At 38.4% G+C, this 19,431-nt stretch overlaps 1 protein-coding gene across 8 annotated transcripts; it reads left to right on the top strand.

The window, feature by feature from the left end:
* The first annotated feature begins 271 nt into the window (after positions 1 to 271).
* On the top strand, positions 272 to 14,533 carry PTGR2 (prostaglandin reductase 2). 8 transcript variants are annotated; one of them, XR_008431413.1, is made up of 11 exons: positions 5,000 to 5,020; positions 5,237 to 5,332; positions 6,504 to 6,622; positions 7,673 to 7,864; positions 8,801 to 8,971; positions 10,266 to 10,475; positions 10,895 to 11,016; positions 12,202 to 12,289; positions 12,385 to 12,410; positions 13,018 to 13,057; positions 14,312 to 14,360. XR_008431413.1 is itself a non-coding variant. In XM_053945440.1 (10 exons), the coding sequence occupies exons 2-10, from the start codon at positions 5,296 to 5,298 to the stop codon at positions 14,374 to 14,376; spliced, it is 1,044 nt and encodes a 347-aa protein (XP_053801415.1). In that variant the 5' UTR covers positions 272 to 321; positions 5,237 to 5,295; the 3' UTR covers positions 14,377 to 14,533. The 8 variants fall into 8 exon arrangements, 6 of the variants coding, with proteins under 6 accessions (XP_053801415.1, XP_053801419.1, XP_053801418.1 ...); XM_053945440.1 differs by lacking the exons at positions 5,000 to 5,020; positions 12,385 to 12,410 and adding an exon at positions 272 to 321 and having other exon boundaries at positions 14,312 to 14,533; XM_053945444.1 differs by lacking the exons at positions 5,000 to 5,020; positions 12,385 to 12,410 and adding an exon at positions 403 to 481 and having other exon boundaries at positions 14,312 to 14,533.
* Positions 14,534 to 19,431: the final 4,898 nt, after the last annotated feature.

Raw genomic sequence — 19,431 nt, forward strand, 5'->3', positions numbered from 1 at the left:
GGAAAGGGTGGACTTGCATTCCCTGGAGGCATTCAGTAAACCGTAAATGGCACTTAGTGTCCTGTCTAGTAGACAGGGTGTTCAGTGAAAGGTTGGTCTCGATGCTCTGGGAGGCCTTTTCCAGCCTTAATGATTCTGTGTGATTCTGCGATTCAGGGGACATCCCGCCACAGCCCCTCACAGCGCCGCAAGCGGGCTCGGGCCATCGCCGCTTTAAGGTCGGGCCGCCTCAGCGTTTCCCTGTTTAAGGTCGGCGCGCGTGCGCGCGGGGCCGGGCCGGGCCGGGCCGGGCGATCTGTGGGGCGCTCGGGTCGGCTCAAGGTGAGCCGGAGCTGCGGGCTCGGAGGGGACCCAGCGGTGCCGGGGGCGAGCCGCAGTTCGGCCTGGGGGGCGGGTGCTTGGCAGTGCTCTTACTCGCCTTCCCAGGAGTCGTATCCTCAGGAATTAGCATCTCCTCGCTGCAGGGCAGGCGGGGGCACAGGTGCGGAAGAGGTTAGAAGAGGCTGCTGGCATTGCCCGATCCCTGGAATGAGAGCTGGAATCGAGCTTTACTGAGCCCCCTGATCAAAGCGCATCCCGGGGTGGTGGAGGCATTCCTGAGGAGAGGAGCGGAGCCCACCACAGCCCTGGACCAGCCTGTCGGACTGAGCCCCCTGCGCTGCCTCTCTCGGGTTCTCTCTCCTGGGCTGCTCTACCTGCGGCTTCCGAATCTGGTAGTGACTCGCCTGCAAGGCTCTCTCCAGGGGCTCCTCCACCTTTGGCAGCACTGGTTTCTAACTTGGTCTTCGGGCATACCTGGGAACCTGGATAGTCACTAGGCTCTCTGAGCCGGCTCTCATGTGGGAGCCTGCAAATTGCATTATAGGCTTCTCAAAAAACCCATCGGGTGATGCTCCTGCCATCCTGGGAGCAATCTGCATTCCTTATGTGAAATTCTGCCAAGAAGAAATAGGCCTTATGTATATAGACCATGTACAGATACGGTATTTTAAACAGTTTTCAGCAACTCTAATACAGTGCAACTACTTAGTGAGGGAAAAAAAAAAGTTCAAGATGTGGTACCTAAAAGCTTTTACTTTTTTTTTTTTTGACGCCTAAATCTGAAAAAAGTAAAGTTTATACAGTCCTATTGTATGTAGATGTTAGTGTGTATATTTACGGGAACTTTTGATTTGTAGGTCAGTGAAATCTGATAAAAAGCTGATAAAAAGGCTTCTTGGGGGGTATAAAAAAGGGATGGCTGGATCAAGATCCTACTCTATTGTCTTTCTTTTTTATCTGCTTCTTCCTTGGAGGAAAGATTAGAGCCTGCCCTCAACACTTACAGTGTGTCAGAAAATCCACATGAAGAAAACACTATGGGAGAGACTTCTCATCAGAGAACATGGAACATCAGGAAATCTAAATTTATTGGTTCAGTTCATGAAAGTACTTAGCTTTTTATGGCGTGTGTTTTGCTCCATTCATGACAGTCAGTATTGATTCTGGCTTGCCATTAATTAACATTCATCAAATGTAGAGCTGCTTAGTGGAGCTGGTGGAAACTTTGGTGCTTAATCCATTATGTTTGCTCTTCTATTTCCATTTACCTCACCTTGCTGGTTACAGTTGTCTCTTCTTGTTTTTTCACCAGTCATTCCCACCTCAGTTTGCTCGGTTGTCTCGCTCATTGTTCCCAGTTTCTTCAGTTCTCTCTCCCCATTCTGTTTCACTCTTCTCTGCTTTACTGGCCATTAAATTGCTATTCTTGTCACGTTTCTCTGTTCTTACTGATTCCTAGTCCCAGTTCTTCCCGTCTTTCCTTCCTGCATGTTCCTCATCACAGTCATTCTTGAAATTTCTTTCCTTGAGTTTCCTTTGAGGATCCTTGCTCCAGCCATTTTGACATCACAGTTTCAGAGAACATCCAAATCTTTTTCTCTGTTTAGATTGCCTGCCTTCTTCCTCCTTGCTGCCTGGGCCTGAAACAGGACTACCTGTTCTTCCTTTTGCTTTTTAACTAGACTGCATCTGGCATGGGCTTTAATGACTTGGAAGCAGGTGACTTGTTTTGGCAAGGGTATAGGCAACTGAAAATTCTGCTTTATGGGCAATCTCAGAAACAGGAAGTTCTGGGAACCAAGCCCAGGGCAAACAAACTGGAGCATTTCAGCACTGAGGAATTAATTTAACTTTTTAAAAGGAGTTGTCACGTGTCTCTGGAACAGTGGGGAAAGAAAGGCAAGGGGAGACAGAGATAAGAGTAAAACTGGGCTAAAACATACTTGAGACTGCCCTGAAGATGCTGCCTTGTGCTGCTTAATGCTCCTGATGTATTCATAGGGTGGATCAGGTGATTGGCATAGCATGATGATGTTAAAACTTGGGATTTTTACTCTATTTGATTTAAGAGTAAAACCAACTTAGATTGGTTTTGTTTGGAAAAGCTAAAAAATTATAATTGTGTTGTCTTTTTAAAAAATAGTCAAAAACGTCCTGCACACTGGCACTATGCATGTATTGAAAAGAATTGTGTATATTATACAAATCCCCTTTATTTCACTTTTTAAAGAAACTCGGTTCTCTTTTTCCAAAAGCTTTCTTCACAGTGCTAAAAGATGATGCCTCTACTTATTTTCTTTAGTCACTTCTGTACTGTTTGTAATGTGAGGAAAGTTTTATTCTTATTGTGTTACTGTGACCATTTGCTTCTGTAATGATATTGCTACTTCCACTGTAGGTGCAGTCCTATTTAGAAGTAAATATCCATCTGCAGTGTTGTATTTGCTGTGGCAGCTGTCACAGAATTACTGACAATTCAGTTGCCAGTTTCACTTTTTGTCCACCCACTCACAGTATTTGGAAGATCTTCAAATTGAATCGGTACACAGGCTCCTCAAACAAAAGCTGTGAAAACAAACTGGGAAATAAACAGTGTTTTTTTCCTTCAAAATGTCAGGAATTCAAAGAAGTAGTCTGAACTTACATTGGATAATTTTTCTACTCAGATCTTTCTATGCTGCTCTGTATTGCTATGTCTTCCTTTTAGTATGTTAATATCTTCATTTTTTTAATATAACTTTTTTTTTCCTTTGTATAATCACAGAAAGCAGATAATTCAGGAGTATGTTAGTCACAACAAAAATTATCTTCATCTTCTCTTGTTCAGATCAGGGTTTTGTGTTTGTATAATACACATATTTAGTTTCAGGCTAACAAAAATGGAGTCAGCAGTTTTGGCAGTGGACTGCTCTGTAAGGCATGAGCTGTACAGCAGTTCTGCCTGCTCTGTGTGGTTTATAAACAGAGGCTCAAACCTCAGCCATGGGTATGGGTAGTGTATATTGAGGAGTGATGTGCCCAGATTTCATGTCAGATGCTGTTGGTTTATATTCCCTGCATTCTTAACTCATTATTTCTGCACAGAGCAGAAATAATAAGTGGTTCTAAACTTCAGCATAGTTGCAAATGTGTGCAAATCGTTTACTAGAGTAGGCTTGTACTTTTAAACTGCACCAGGCACAGCTGACAGTTTCTAACATACTTGTTTTATTAGCAGAAATTCTCAGATGCTAAATCAATTCCTCTGAGGAAAACAGTTGTACTCTTTGAATGTAATTTTGTTGGGCAGGTGTTATTAAGAAGAATTTTGAGTTTTGTTCTGAAAAATATTTTGTAAAACAAATCCAGAGTGATGTGCCTGTGATCACACAGGAATACCATAGCTGAGTACAGTGCTGAACCTAACATCTGCCAAAGTTTCTCTTAGGCCATCCTTCCTGTTAGGGTTTTACATTATTCATGTTCTAGAGATTGTATCAGCTATCACATAAAGATGGATTTTTATTTAACTTTTTAATTGTTAAGTCCTTAATTTTCAGTGCTCATTTTTGTTTATAAACAGTAAGTAGTAATTTCATGAAAGTGTGTGGTTTTTTCCTTTTGTTGTAGACTGTTGTTCTACACTGTTTTGTTCAAAGAACTCTGCAGGTCACTTGTTTTTCAGCATTATGTGATGCTGTAAAGACACATTTGAGATTCATTCCTTGTAGCATCCTGAGGTATTGAAACACTGGAAAGAAATTCACTTCTTATTAACTTTTCCCAAATAAGCAGCTTTTCAAGTGCAAACACAATGAAATGTTAAAGCTTGATCTGTTTCTTTAACAAGATACTTGTGTTTTGAGTCAGCAGTGTGTTTTAGAGCAGAGGGATGGCCAGGGATGTGCACATTTTCTCCTAATAACTTTTTTATTGTTTTTCAGCATTCCAGACTATAGTTCTTGATGGTTTTTGAGTGCTGTTATGTGAGCACTGTAGCAGTACAGCAGAAGGTTCTGTATTTTGCAATGTTCAAAGAATAAAGGTGTTAGATAAGTGGTGATGATGTACTCTTACTAGGCTCATCTTTTAGATTTGCTCCAATTTGCTGTTCTTGTCAGCAAAAGAAACATTATGACAAAGATGTAAGCTATCATGTTTCATTCCTTAATGCCCTTTGTTTGTATGGAGGTTGGTTATTTATAGCTCTATTGGCTGAAAATAGTAGTCACATTTTTATTTTGTATTAGATATGAAAGCATATGAGATCATGTTGGTGTTTTTTTTTTTTCCTGTTTAATCAGGGTAATTTCCTCTTAATAACTTTCGGTGTCACAGGTGCAAAATCACAGAGTTGCAATCCTCTTTTAAACTGTTGAAATTCAGGGGGAAATTTTTCTGTAGAACAGATTGAATGATGATCTCATTCTTTCTCATCTCTGGTCACCACTAATAGAAAGAATTGCATTTTCTTACAAAACATCTTACGCAACAATATCTTTTTATCAGGTACCTGCAGACTGCTATTCTGGTGTGCCTGCCTGCCTTTTATCGAGTGGCACCTGACTTTGTGTGCAAAGCTGCCTCTGTGTCTGTTAGGTGGGAACAGGGTGTTCTCAGTCAGCACAGGAGAGCTAATCAGACACCTCTCCCTCTGCCTGGTGGGGGCTGGTGATGGGCCTACAAGGAGCATGGTGCATTACAGTTTTCCTTCTTTCCAGTAGGTGCTACTGTGACATTGTATAAATCAGGGCTTTAATAAGATAAACAGGGAAACTCCTTATTCACATGTTTGTTTAGTTGATTTATATGATTCTTTGCATCTTCCTTGGGCGTGGATGCTGAAGTTGGGGAGGTCTGTATTTCATCCCCAGTTTCCAAATTACTGAGTATTTTGCCTCATATTCTTTTTTTTTTTTTTTTTAATATGTTTCAGGCCTTCAAACAACACTTTCTTTTATAGAAATCCAGTGTGAAATTACTGCAAAAGCAGAGATGATTATACAAAGAGTAGTGCTGAATTCACGGCCTGGTATGTATTTCTCTCCACTAAAAAAGCAATGTGTTTGTTCTAATTACCTAATGCTCAAAAATTATGAGAATAGAAACAGACACTAATTTGAGATATTAACGTTTATATATCTTAATATTGTATGCAGCAATAAAGTTTATTTAAAGTGCATTTATTTATATATAGTTATCAATTTCCATTAATATAAATAAATATATTTGTAATAAATTTGTCTGTGTTTATTAATAAATGTAAGTTGTATTAATATAGATTGATTTATATTAAATATATAGCATTCAAACTGCATTTATTTAGTCTGTATATGCACATTTCTAAAATGGGTGAGAAAAAAGAGTTAACATGTAATATATGAGAAAACTCTAAGTGTAGGGGCTGAAAGTGAAGAAAGATTAGGGCACGTGACATTTTACTTCTCACATTTATTCTTTTTGCATTGTAAAAGATGTCTAAAATATTTTGTTAATTGTTGTTTCCTTGTAGTAAATATTCAATCTTTTGTTTCTCTCATGTTTCAAAGGGTTTGTTTTTTAAGTTTACACTATTGAGGTTTTGTTTATACAAAGTGCTTACACATTTGCCTTGTTATGGATCAGCACAGTATTTTGAGGAGTGAGTTCATAAATTTGGTGTAGAAGACATGAAGTTTTGGAGGGAGTATTGTATGCTGCTTAATGTTAAATAGTTTTAAGCATTAAGAGCTATTGTGTGACCTGCAATTAAGTCTTTCAAATCGTGCAGCAGGAGCCTGCTGTAGCTGTGCAGTCACTCTGACCTAAAATAGGCAAGGCTATCTGGCTGTGTCAGAACTGGTGGTTCCAGTTGTCTGATTGATCTGCTGCGTGTGGTACCAACCTGAGGATGAAGCCTCCCGTTCTGGCGTTCTTGCCACAGTTTTATGGATGTTTCTGGGAAGTTTTAATGTAAGGAAGTCTCTGTGAAGGGATGCCCTTGCAGAATGTGCACGTGCAGTGGCTGCAGTCTGTATTCCCTCAGATTCACTTGAGTCAGAAGAGGCAGAAAGGTGAGAGTAGTTTGTTGTAGTTTTACACCTGAGTAAATATATAACCTAATTTATTCTAAAAAGGACTGCCTTAAAAAAAGGCCTTCCCCTGTTGATTAAGGGAAGTTCTATATTGATTAATTTATTTGTTTAATTCTAATATAACTCTAGGTAAGAATGGAGTGCCAGTGGCTGAAAACTTCCGACTGGAGCAAAGTACAATAGCAGATACAGTCCAAGCAGGACACGTGCTTGTTAAAACTCTCTATCTCTCAGTGGACCCCTACATGGTAGGTGATGGGCTTAGAGATAAGCCAGAATTTGATTTTTTAAATATCTTCAACTCTTTAAGTACCTGTCATGATGTTTAACACCAAAGTTACCAATTATAGAACAAATATATATCTAGTGTAACATACTAATTGTATTAATTCTGATGGAGTTACATTGGGAAGGAATTTGGCATTAACATGCTTGGGATATATACAGGAATTTTTATTGGACCATGAAGAGACTGTAAGCCCTAGTATGCCATTACAGATTTGTTTGTATCAGCTTTTTCTGAACGTGGCCTTTTTTATATTCTTTTTTTTTCCAGTCATGCAAAATTACAGTAATCATGTGGTGTAGAGAATTGTGGTTTGAAATGGAAGTGAAGATAGAAGAACCAGAGAGATACAGTCTGTAAAAGTTTGCTATAAAGAGAATTCTGATCATGTATTCCCTCCATAGATGGTAATAGAAGAAAAAAAAAACAGTCTAGATTTCAAGAAAGTACATTTAGCTTGAGAATTAAGGAAAAGTTTAAGAATCCTGAAATACTGGATGTAGCTACATGGGAAACTGCAAAGAAAATATGTCCCATTTCAAGATGTTTCATTAAACAGATCTCTGTCAGGGATGGTCTACGTATATTTGACTGCTCTTCAGTGCACAGGCATAGACTAAATAACTCATGGACATTCTTTTTCAATCTTGCATTTCTAGGATTCCTTCAGTTGAGGAATGGCATTTGTAGGGTTCTCAACAGACCCAAGCCAGTCGTTGTCAGTTGTGCTGGTGCCTTTGAGCCAACTTTTCTGCAACTTTTAGTCTGTAGAATGTGTTGGTTTTGGTAATACTGCTGGAGGAGATCAGGATGGTCCATCCTCCATTTGTACTGAGCAAACAAAGGGAAAAAGGTATCTAAGAAAAGATTATGAATGCTTGGGGCTTATTGAGAGATTTTTAAGTAGCCCTTTGTGTTTGAAGTTCGGGACCCATCTTCATCCCCCGCCCAACTTGAACTGATAAACAAGTTGTGTTCCATCAGAGCCTTTCATTAAAGCCTTGTCTTTCAGCGCTGCCGGATGAACGAGGACACGGGCTCGGATTACCTGCGGCCCTGGCAGCTGTCTGAAGTTGCTGACGGTGGGGGCATCGGGGTAGTGGAGGAGAGCAAACACCATAACCTCGCTAAAGGAGACTTTGTAACTTCCTTCACTTGGCCCTGGCAGACATCAGCAATTCTTGATGGAGACTCGCTACAAAAGGTAATAGAAATGCAAAGCCAGGGCTGTGACTGTTTTTTTTCCTAAACCATTTTTTTCCCCTCCCAAACCTCTTTTTTCCCTAAATAGCTGCTAATGACACTATTTTTTAATGCAAGAAACATACTTATTGAAGCAATCAGTTCTCAAAAGGCAGATCAACTCATAGATGCCAAGATTTATATAAATTTCTTTTCTTTCGTAACAATTTTGCTGGTTAATAGACAGGCCAGTATTATTTTAATTGTTGTTTAAAAAAAAAATTCCCTGAAGCTGCTTCATAATAAAAATTAATAAATTAATAGAAATTAATTATTTTAATTCTAATAGAACTTCTTGTTCATAAGAGTGTAACTGTAAGACATGAAAGGCTTTAGGTATATTTAATTTATTTTTCTGACTTATGTTAGTAAAAGCTTTTACCTGAGGTTTTACATTCACATAAGGAAAGGTATTCAATATTAAGTTGAAAGTGGAAAGGTTTCAATATGTTAGGGATATTGTGTTGATTGTTCTCTTGTAACAGATAGTTACTTGTAACTGTAGTTTGAGAATTTATACTTTCCAATAAACTCCTTCCTTTAGGACTCTTTGTCACTGATCTGCAAACACCATATTTGATAAAATGGTGCATTTTTATCTTTTTATGCTAGCATAGGGATAGTTCACCATTGTTGGAAACTTCTTATCTCCCAACTGCTTTTTAACACTTCCATAATTTAAGTTTTTTTGAGTTACTTAGTCTAAAATCTTTTTCTAAAACCACAGAGACATAACATTTTTGTACAGACTTGTTAGAATAGAGCTAGAGATAGCTCATCCCTACCAGTTTTACCTTGCCTGGTAAATATCCTGAATTAGTTTTCTAGCCTCAGGCAATCAAAAAGCAAAACCTCACTTTAGAAACAAATGACCTCCTACCTACTTTCTGTTCTGTAGCTGGTACCACAGCTTGTAAATGGACGCCTTTCCTACTTTCTGGGTGCAGCTGGCATCACGGGGCTGACGGCCCTGTTGGGAATCAGGGAGAAGGGACACGTGGCCGCAGGTGCAAATCAGACCATGGTGGTGAGCGGAGCAGCTGGTGCCTGCGGCTCTTTGGCCGGCCAGGTAGGCTTAGGGCATACAAACTTACTCTGTTAGCAAGTTTTGTCTTCTGAAACATGCTGGTTATTAAATATACAGATAAAATCTTTGTAAACGTGAGCGTTCCTGTGGGAACGGCCAGTTTCACAGATTTGGCACACACTCTCACTGTGAAAGACTTGACATATGAAACTCAAGTTTCATGAAATAGGAGGAGAACACAGATGGTGGTGATTACTTGTGGATATTCTCAGTTCAGTCAGAGAGAAAAAGAGAAAGATTTCAGCCAGGCTAAGCCTGGGAAAAAGTCCAGGAGGAATGTAAACAATCTATTATCTTGTTTTCCATTCATATTGTTTATAGATATGTTCTGCCACGCTGACCTAAGTCCAAGTGTGCCAATCAGGTGAAATGTTTTTACTTTAAGATCAATGGAATTAATGTTCACAATGTTCTCTATAAAAGGGAGACGTACTTTTGAATAAACACTCATTCTTTGCCTTCTGAAGATGGAGTCTCTTCATTCCCGTCCCTGCCTCAACAGCAACAATTACTTGTTGCTAATACAAATAAAATAAATGGTGTATATATACATGTATTTATTATACATTTATATGGTAGCCTGCCATCCCAACACTGAATTGACTGGAGACTTTCATTTTTTTTCTCTGTTAGAAATTGTTAATGTGGTAAACCCTTTGTGCTGTGTTCCATGACATCCTTTGTGTTTTGAGATTTACAGTCCTTTTATCCTCCTCTGCTTTGCAGAACCTGTTTGGAGAGTGTATGTGCATATCTACAAATATCTCTCTAGATATGTATATATATACACAAACAAAATTGATATTAAGCAAACTTTAGACCTACTAATAAAGAGAAGCTATGAAGAAAGAATGCATGAGCAAATCTATGAAGATTGTATTTAAATCAATTATTGTCTAATTTTTTTCCCTTTTATTAGTTATGTTATGGTACTTGGCAGATGATAGTTTTCTACTATATTTGGTTGTTCAGTACTTGCAGTCATTGGTGATTCCACAAACACAGTCTTCTGCAGTCAGTGGGTTTGAAAAGATAGCAAATTTTGATTCTACCTGCCCAGTGTGTAGTTGAGAGGAGTGAATGAGGAGGCAGTTGTGTCACATGAGATGGGAGCATTTGCTGCCTGGGGTTTAGTGGGATGGGAATAACTGTAACACCCCTTAAGATCCCCTTTCTTCCACTGGTACTTTTATGCAGATGAATGATCTAATTTGTCTTTATTGTTTGGGGTTTTTGGTTGGTTTGTTTGTTTATTTTTTTAACTGTGTGCCTGCAGATTGGCCGTCTGGAGGGCTGTTCTAGAGTGGTGGGGATTGCTGGCACAGATGAAAAGTGCTCCATTTTGGTCCAAGAAATGGGGTTTGATGCTGCTATCAATTACAAGAAGGGGGATGTGGCAAAACAGCTACGTGAACTCTGCCCAGGTGGTGTGGATGTTTACTTTGACAATGTTGGTGGAGACATCAGTGATACAGTTATAAGTCAGGTGATGATTCCAGCTGTCAGGTTTATTCTAGTCATTCTCCAATGTCTGCATGCCCAGCTTTCAATTAATTTATACTGGAGTCCAACCTGTAATACAGCACAGCAGGCTTTCCACTTCAGTGATCAACTTCAGGTGCTAATTCTGGGGGCCCACATTAAAATAATAATTTCCTATATTCCTTCTATTTAGTGCCTTTTAAAATTACATTAGGCTGTATAGCAGTTATTTTCCCACTATTGCCTTGCATTTTTACCTATTTTAATGTTGTCATAGATTGAATGGAACTGCATGCAATTCTCCCACTCTTATATAGGAAATGTGGCTAGTGAAAATTTTGCAATAGCATCTATTGCATCTGAAAAATTTAGTTTCCGAGACTGAGGAATGCCATTTTTCTCACTTTATGCTGTCCCAAACAGATGAATCAGAACAGCCATATCATCCTGTGTGGACAGATTTCTCAGTATAACAAAGACGTGCCTTATCCCCCTCCACTGCCTCCTGACATAGAAAAAATACAGAAAGAAAGAAATATCACAAGGTAAATTTCTCCTCCAGAACTTGTGACCAGGTTCCAGGTAGATTGTTCATATGGTGTTTGGAAGGTAGTCTGTAATCTGCAGTAGCCACTTGTAATTGGAACAGAATGTTGCCATGCCTAAAAAGAAAAATACAATCATGATATCAGTAGGTCCTTTCCCTTACATTTGTCTTTGTCAGCATAAAAATGGGAAAGGTTGTTTTTATATAGAATCATAGATGTGAGTTGTTACATTTTGTTTGAGGTTGCTTGATTTAGTCCTTTAATCCCTAACAATTCTTTAGTACAAGGAAAGGTGTTGCCATAGTTCTGTTCTCAGATGTTCTGCAAAGTACCTTCTCTCAAAATGTTGTTCAGACATAAGGATGCAGCAGATGCAGTGATTTTATTGAAACTGCATTTTTAGTATTTGGGGGTTTATTAGATAATGGAACTGTAGGTGTGACAGATATACATGGGTAAAACATTTTCATTATTTTCTGACTCTGGGAATTACTGAATTTCCTCTTAGGATTCAGATGGAGCTAAGGCAGAGATTAGGAGCAGAGTCTTAGATTTTTCAGTCTTTGCATTGTGGGACATTTGGAAGACTTAATTTCTGTGCAAATCAATTTCTCTCTTCTAATTAAAATCTTTCCTTGTCCCTGTTACTGCTGTCTGCCCTTTCAAAAATGGATAAAATTAGTAAAATACACCATGCATAGTAGAATGCAGTGGAAAATTTAGTCAGTATGTCCCTACAAGTAATTATCATTTTCTCAATTGCTATGGAAAGCTGTGACAGCAGGATATGCAGAATTGTGGGGAACTTGAAAGTTAAGTTGTTCTCACCATCTGGTTGCAGGTTCACTAATTATTCTCCCTACCACTGAAAAAAAAAAAAAAAAAAGTAAAAAATAATAGGAATTTGCTCACATTTTATGGATGTTTACTTATTCTGGTGATACTACTTTACTCCTTGATTTTTATTACTCTTCTCTCTGATACTTGAAGAAAATTTACTGTCAAGCTCCCACTGCAGGAAGTTGTCCCAACAAACTGGCAGGGCCCTGAGCTACATTTCTTTATAATTTGTGCTCATAACCCTTTAGTTTCAACAAGGCTGTTTTCTGAAAAGATTTTAAAAGATTTTCAAGTACATTAACCTAAGTTTCTTAAACCAAAGCTCATTCTCTTCTTTCACAGGGAAAGATTCTTGGTGTTGAACTACATGGACAAACAAGAAGCTAGTGTATTACAACTCTGCCAGTGGATCCAAGAAGGTAAACTGAAGGTGAGAACTTCTAGGTTCAATCTATGGCCTTCGATACTATCTCCTATTACAAGAGGACTAATATCTTTTTCTCTGGCTCTCTTACTGTGCCTCAGGATTGAACAGACCTTTTAAAACATGTGTAAGTATAATTGAAAGCTTATTAGGTAGCGCTGTTTTCAAAGGTATTTGCTGAGAGTGGTCTGACTGTAGCAGGACTGACATCTGATTACATGCTGCTCGTGTCTGTATTCTTTATTTCAGCATAGGGTGCAAGTGCTTTTTTACTTAAAGATTCAGACTTTCAAAAATATGTACTTTCAAATACCCAGTGAGTTAAGTGTCCTGAATGCTTTTGAGGATCTTGTTGGAAATTTTACTTTAAGCTTTATAATCACCATTTATTACTTTGTAATGAGTACAGGCTTAACTGTGCCTTCCCTGTGAAGTCTGTCTGAATTAGTTTCTGTTTCTTCAAGTGATCAGTAATCTTCCTGGGAAAATACCAAGACATTAAATTTTGGTAGGGGCGGGGATCTCATTGAAGAATTAACCCACCTGCAAATTTATCAGAAAATATTCACACCTCTCTTGATGAAAGAATCTGGTCCAAACAGAGCCCTGTTCATTGTAGTGAGAAAAGTCTTTAGATTTTGGTGGTTTCTATGGCAGTTTCTTGGCATGTTTCTAAGAAATGTGAAATGCTCTCTTGTTTGAGGAAAACTGAAAGGACTTGTTTGCATTGACAGGTCAGAGAGACTGTGGTAGAAGGCTTAGCAAACATCGGTGGTAAGATATTTACATCATTTTTGAAGAATAATGACCTGATTATATACAATGACATTAGAGGTTAACTATCTCCTTTGTTTCATTTGCCAATTTTTATTTTTGTATTTTATCAAAAACATTTTTATGTTATAATAATTTGTTCACTAATTATTAAAATGTTCTGTAGGAGAATTATTGTATATTTAAAAGATCATTGAATATAAATTTAGATTTTTTTTGTTGTTGTTGTTTTAGTCCTGAGGGGAATTTATTCTTAGACTGCTACCTTAGCAGCTGGTGATAGTCACCCTGATCTTAGAGGTTTAAAGTGCTGCCCCTTTCTTTGAAATTGTGTGTAAGGATATGCTTTTTTTAAATCCTTGATCTTATACTTTAAAAACACAATATCTAACAGAGGTTGTTATTGGATTTGCTAACAAAAAAAAATGAAAAGTATACAGAACAAAGGGCAAAGCATCTTACTAAAGAAGGTAAAAATTAATTTCTTTTAATAGAACAAAATGTTCTGTAGTCTGTTCAAAGTATCTGTAACAAAGGAAATACAAAAATGAAGGGGGTCTGGTGACATGAGCCATGTGATGAGTTGTAAAAACGCTTCCCTTTCAAGAAAGAGGAAAGAGTATGATTTAGTCCATTTAGCCATTAGTCCCACAAGATTGAAAACTAGTAGAATTAAGTGATAACTAAATCTCATAGATTTCAATTTATTCTAGTCATTGCTAATTCCTCCTTACTGGTATACATATGTATTTTGAAGTAAACTGGGTCAAATATATCAGTCATATATCATACTTACATACTTTGTTTACTCAAAGATATAGTCTTTTGTACCAGCTTCTCCCACTACTGTACAATATTTATAAACCTTTTCTTTCACAAATGTTCGTGTCACCCACAGCATTTGTGGTTGTCCAATCATGCCCTGTCTCTTTCCTGTTTGTGTGATATATCACAAAAGCAGTAAATGTAGTCTTTAATTTGTATAGGGTCAAACAGTTGCTTACAGATAATTTTTTTTAAATTATTACACAAAGCTGCTCTTAGCAGTTTATTACAGGCTAGCTTTTTTTTTTTTTTTAATCCCCTCCTTAATTTATGACATCATTAAGGATAAATATGATTAGGTCCAAAGTGGTATCTCTCCTTCTTGGGAAGCTGCTTAATACATTTGCTTCTACCATTTTTGGTTTCTTTTTTAGAAGCTACTTGGCTTGTTTTGCTTGGCATTAACTTATTTCATTATTTCTCTTGAAGCTGCTTTCCAGTCCATGATGAATGGAGGCAATATTGGAAAACAGATCGTCTCAGTTTCGAAGTAAAAGTCATTGGTTCAAGACAAATAATGGCATTCTGTCTCTAACAGTGAGCAAGTTTTTACCTATACTAATTTTCATTTCTTAAATAAACCATTAAGTTGCTCTCTATGTACTGGAAGCAGAGATTTTGGGATGCTAATAAATTAAATTGAACTGGAAATAGCAATGCAATCATTTATACTCGAAATGAGTAATACGTTCTTGACATGATTTTGACAGTTGCCACCTACACTTGCAAATATTTAATGGGTGTGGTTTAAAAGAACATCCTGTGTTGTCCCAAGCACAGGCTCATCACCTGGTTGGTGTGTGACATCACTTCACACACCAAGGCAAGGAATTACTATTTCCTTATTGTATTCTGGAATAAATTAGGAAATTAGGAGGCAACCCAGAAAAATCTGGCTCATCACCATCAAAACTTTACACTATTTGCACATTTTAGCAAACAAAGCCATCAGCATTCATTGGTTACAATTGATAAAGCTTTTTCATTAATTAATACTCAGATCCTTACTTGCCAGTTATATCTCTTGCTTTTCATGCTAATTATTCCACATGTGCACTTCTTCCCCCCCATTCCATTTGGGGATCTGTTTTAACTTGGTGGTCAGGGGGTCAGCGGTTTTGATCACCCCTGCCAGGATTACTTTCCCCCAGTTACTGCTCGGTCCTTCTGACTTCACTCAAAGGGCTCTCATCCAGACAGCCCATTTATTTTGGGATTGTGTTCCCTTTTCCTTAAAGCAAAGGATTAGCCATGCCTACAGGTTTCACCATGCAATTGCCTAATCGTAACTGCCTAGCTATAGGTACTGATTAACAACAAAAAAACTGCAGAGTTTGATTCAAATCTCGAGGAAGTAAATATCACAATATTTGCTGAAGAGCTACTCCAGAGTGAGCTCATCTCTGGCACCATGAGTTGACACACTTTCCATGAGTAATTGTCCTCTAGACAGTTATTTTTCACAACTGGAACAAAATATGATAGAATTATAATATTCCCAGCACTATTATTTTTATAGGAATTGCTTAGTAATCCACACAAGTCAGCAGTCTATTAAGAGCTGTGATGTGAGGGGTGATTCAGAGTGAGGTCATGCTGAGATACTGAGTCCTTACCATAATAAAGGCGACTTGATTGCAGTAGCATTCCAGTAGTTAGGTAAGCTGTCGAGGGCAATACCGGCTCTAGCAGCATTAGGCAAAATGGCTTTAAGACAAAAAGATAGGGACAGTCAAAGTAAACCTCACCCTGATAACCCCAGTGTTTACTATTCTCACAGAAGTATTCCTTTACTTGTGAATCCTGGTTCATGTCACCTCTTAAGAATAAAAAGGCAAAATGAGAAGATTCTTTAAATTAAGTGCCATCAGTTACAAAAACTACTGATTTTTTTAATCTTGTCCTAATTTCTTAATATTTGTAATAGTGTGGCTCTTCAGCTATCATATATTTTGTACTGTGAGAGGTGTCATTTAACAAAGGGTGACAAATAACTGGTAAGAAAAATCCAGTATGCTTTGGAGGTTGCTTCTCATGGTAATTAGTCCACATGCCCAGTCTTTCACTTCTTTTGGGTTGGTGAGTTTCTTGAGTCGGTGGTCGTGATCTCCCCATGTCAGAATTACCTTTATCCAGACAGAGCCAATTTCAGCACAGTTACTGAGTTGAATTTATTAGTTTCTTCCATATCTTGGGAGTTCTTCCAGATGTCCTGGCCTATAAACTCTGCATTCTTTGTATCCTCTGTCAGTAGTACATTCTTTCCAAGCTTTGCTAACCTCCCACTATGCCTGAGATCAATGTCAAGCCCTAAACTTTAAGGAGGCCAACAAGTACTTTGTCTTTAATATCTGGGCATCACTTAGAGCTTGCTTGTTAGCTGCTACCTGCTTTGTGGATTGTATCTTCTTCCCTGTTAATTAAGCTTGAAAATATATGAATATTAAATATCATCCTTTCTTAAGACAATTTTTACATATTTCACATTTTACAACAATAAGGCAAGACCATGTTTCATAACCCCCTCCTGATTTCCTGTAACTTTCTGGGCAAATGGTTAATTATTTTTGTCTCTTGAGATATCAGCATCATAATCAGTCTCTTCCCTTTTATCTCATTGTCTTAAATAAGACAAAGTTTCCCTTTATTGCATTCTATGTTTTTTAGGTCAAGCTGTTCTCCTTTTCCCAAAACCAGACCCATACATCTGTTTCTTATCTCCATCAACGCAACTGGTGGTGTTCCTCAAACAGGGTTCAGTACCTGCAGTGTAAAGCTGGTATCTAGCCCAGAGCCAAGATATTTGGTTTATTTCATGTTTGCACCAAGATGGGTGCTGGGTAGTAATTCCACAAAACCAGCTTGAAACGCATGCATTTGCCTCTCTATCTAATACATATTCATTTTTACTCATAATTGACTGGCATCATATTTGCTAACTAGGTCTGCGTGTGCATAACTGCTCATCTTTTGAGTCAGTGGGTTTCCTGAGTCCATGGTCATGATCTCACACTTCCAGAATTACTTTTTCTCTAAGGACACAATTCTGAGCCAAAGCAGTTCACCGTCTTGTTTACCTTCTTGATTTAAGATGGGTCCCTTAGAACCTGTTGGCTGGCGTCCTTGTTTCTTTGTTCCTCTACTGATCTCTTTAGGTCATCTTGACTTTCTGGCATAATCCACCAATTTTTCCATGTACACGGAACAGCAGCTCCTGTAACTCATAGAGCACTGGCACAATTTCTAGGAAACAAGTACAGTCTTTTCTTCAAAAAGGTGTCAAGGGAGGAGTCATACAAACACTGACAAATAGTCACTAATGCTTAATTACTGATGCCTATGACAAAATTCCCTAATGCACATGTGCAAATCTGGGTCCAGTTAATTATATTATCATTTACACAGACAAATTTTCCTCGGGGGTGAAGATGTCTCTGAGTATTACAGTAATCAAAGGTAATTCTAAGTTACATTTTCCTTCTATCAGCTATCAAGTTACTATTTAACCTTATATTCTATTACAGTTTCTGCTTGAGACTCTGAAAAATTAGTTGTTAACTAAATAAGGATTTATAGTATTTTGTTTCTGGAGCCTTTTCACATAGCATTCTATATCCTGAGGACTCTTCACTGCTTTATTACTCCAGCCCCCATTGTTATGGTTTCAAATCTGACTTAAAGCTGCTAGGGGCTTTTTGTAAACTTTAATGCATTTCTGGTTTTATGTGAGATCATGACCACAGTAAGGAAGTTCAGCTACAATCTTTATAAATAAGCATTTGTAAAGGGTAATAAAATGTAAACAGTATTGGGCAGAGACACTTTTTTTTTATTTTTGGTTAAGACAATCTTCTGCTTTGTATTTATTAGTCTTGTGCATTCCCATTTCCATTCCATTTCCCTTTGTACATTGAAGTATTGCTGTTGTCTGCCCTATATTTCATTTTCTTCTCTTCTTTCTTCCCTTCCATTTTCATCCCTTTCCTGGTTTTCTTTGTTTGGGTTGTTTGGGCTGTTTTTTTTTTTTGTTTGTTTGTTTGTTTTTTGGGGGGGGGGTTGGGTTGGTTTTGTTTTTTTTTTTTTAGTTCATCTTGTTTCTTGTCCTCGTTTTTGGCTTCTTCATTGACAATGAGAAAAACATGCTGTTTTTCATAAGAGCACCTATTAATGTTTAGTGCTAAACTGTACAGTTAAATGTCAGGATTTCATGCAATATGTCATCAACACTATGGAAAGACCTTTCCAGCCCAGACATAAATGTTTCTTACTGCAGTTTATAGTAGCTGTTGTTACAAAAGTGGAGAGACCTGAGGCAGACGCCTTTCAAATAGCTTAATCTCTTCATTCAATATTTTTATGCATTGATTGTGGAAGAAGAAAGCACAGGATTATTTAGTCCTGTTACTAACATTGCCCTTCTCTTTTGTTATACTATCCTTCTCTTTACTGGCTTCTCTTCACAGTAGGAGATGCTTATATAATCTATAAATAGATTACCAGGAGAGAAAAGAAGATCACAGGCAGATGGCATTATCCCACAACTAGAAATGGTAGCAGCAGCTGGAGTAAGTTTCAAACTGAGAAAATACTTTGTGAGACAACTCAGAACCCTTTAGGAAAAGCACGGAAGGAAGCAGAAATGAGACCTGATGTTTTAGCCACACTAATACAGAATTTTGCAACCAGAAGTATAGATTCAAAGTAGTAAGTGAAAAAGTAGTAAAATTCAGTTTTGCTACTGTACTCTGTAATCTGGTTCAGGTAGAGTGATGATAAGAGTGCTCTACGTGCAACAGACCCTCTTGTCTGCAAGATAGCCAGCAGGAACCAAGAAGCAAGGCTCCAGCGAAGAGAAGTGAGAAATCCATAAATCTGCAAAATTAGTGCAAAGCAGAGGAGGATGGCTCTGTAAATCCAGTAAACAAAGTGTCGTGGTTGGACCATAACACAAGGAGACAGGAACAACTGCCTGATAAGGCCAAAGAAGAAGTTTGCTTGACTTTCGTGCTAATCTTTAGTCATTAACATAGTAAAATATAATCCCATCAGCCACTTTCCCCTAGAGCATGGGTGTTAAAATAAAAGAGTAGTGTGCCTTTAAAAGAAGGCAACAAAACGTATAGCCAATGACTGCCGGGGGGGGGGAATGCTGTTGTTCCAGGGCTTGGGATATATAAAAGCAGGTACTGGCACTGCAGGTGTGCTGGCTCTGTCGATCCAGTGCCCAGCACCTGCTCTGCACACACAGGGAATGCACCTCTCAACTCTGTGTCCATCAGCTTCTTGCACAGCTGGTGAGAGACCCCATAGCTGGGACAACAGGAGTTTTGATGACACAGCCACAGAGCCGGATTGTCCTGCTGTCCCAGCAGCAGCGCATCAGATGGGACAGGTCTCCAGCGTGCACTGACCCCTTGATCAGGGACCCCACCGAATCTTCTCCAGTGCTGGAGTGCTGCAATGCCCCAGAGAGGTGTTTGAGGAAGCCAAAGGGCATTGTGTGTCAGCTTTTCTGGACCCCCAGAATTTTCTAGATTGGTAAGTGCACT

The sequence above is a fragment of the Vidua chalybeata genome, chromosome 6 (genome assembly GCF_026979565.1).
Source record: "Vidua chalybeata isolate OUT-0048 chromosome 6, bVidCha1 merged haplotype, whole genome shotgun sequence".
Lineage (NCBI taxonomy): Eukaryota > Metazoa > Chordata > Aves > Passeriformes > Viduidae > Vidua > Vidua chalybeata.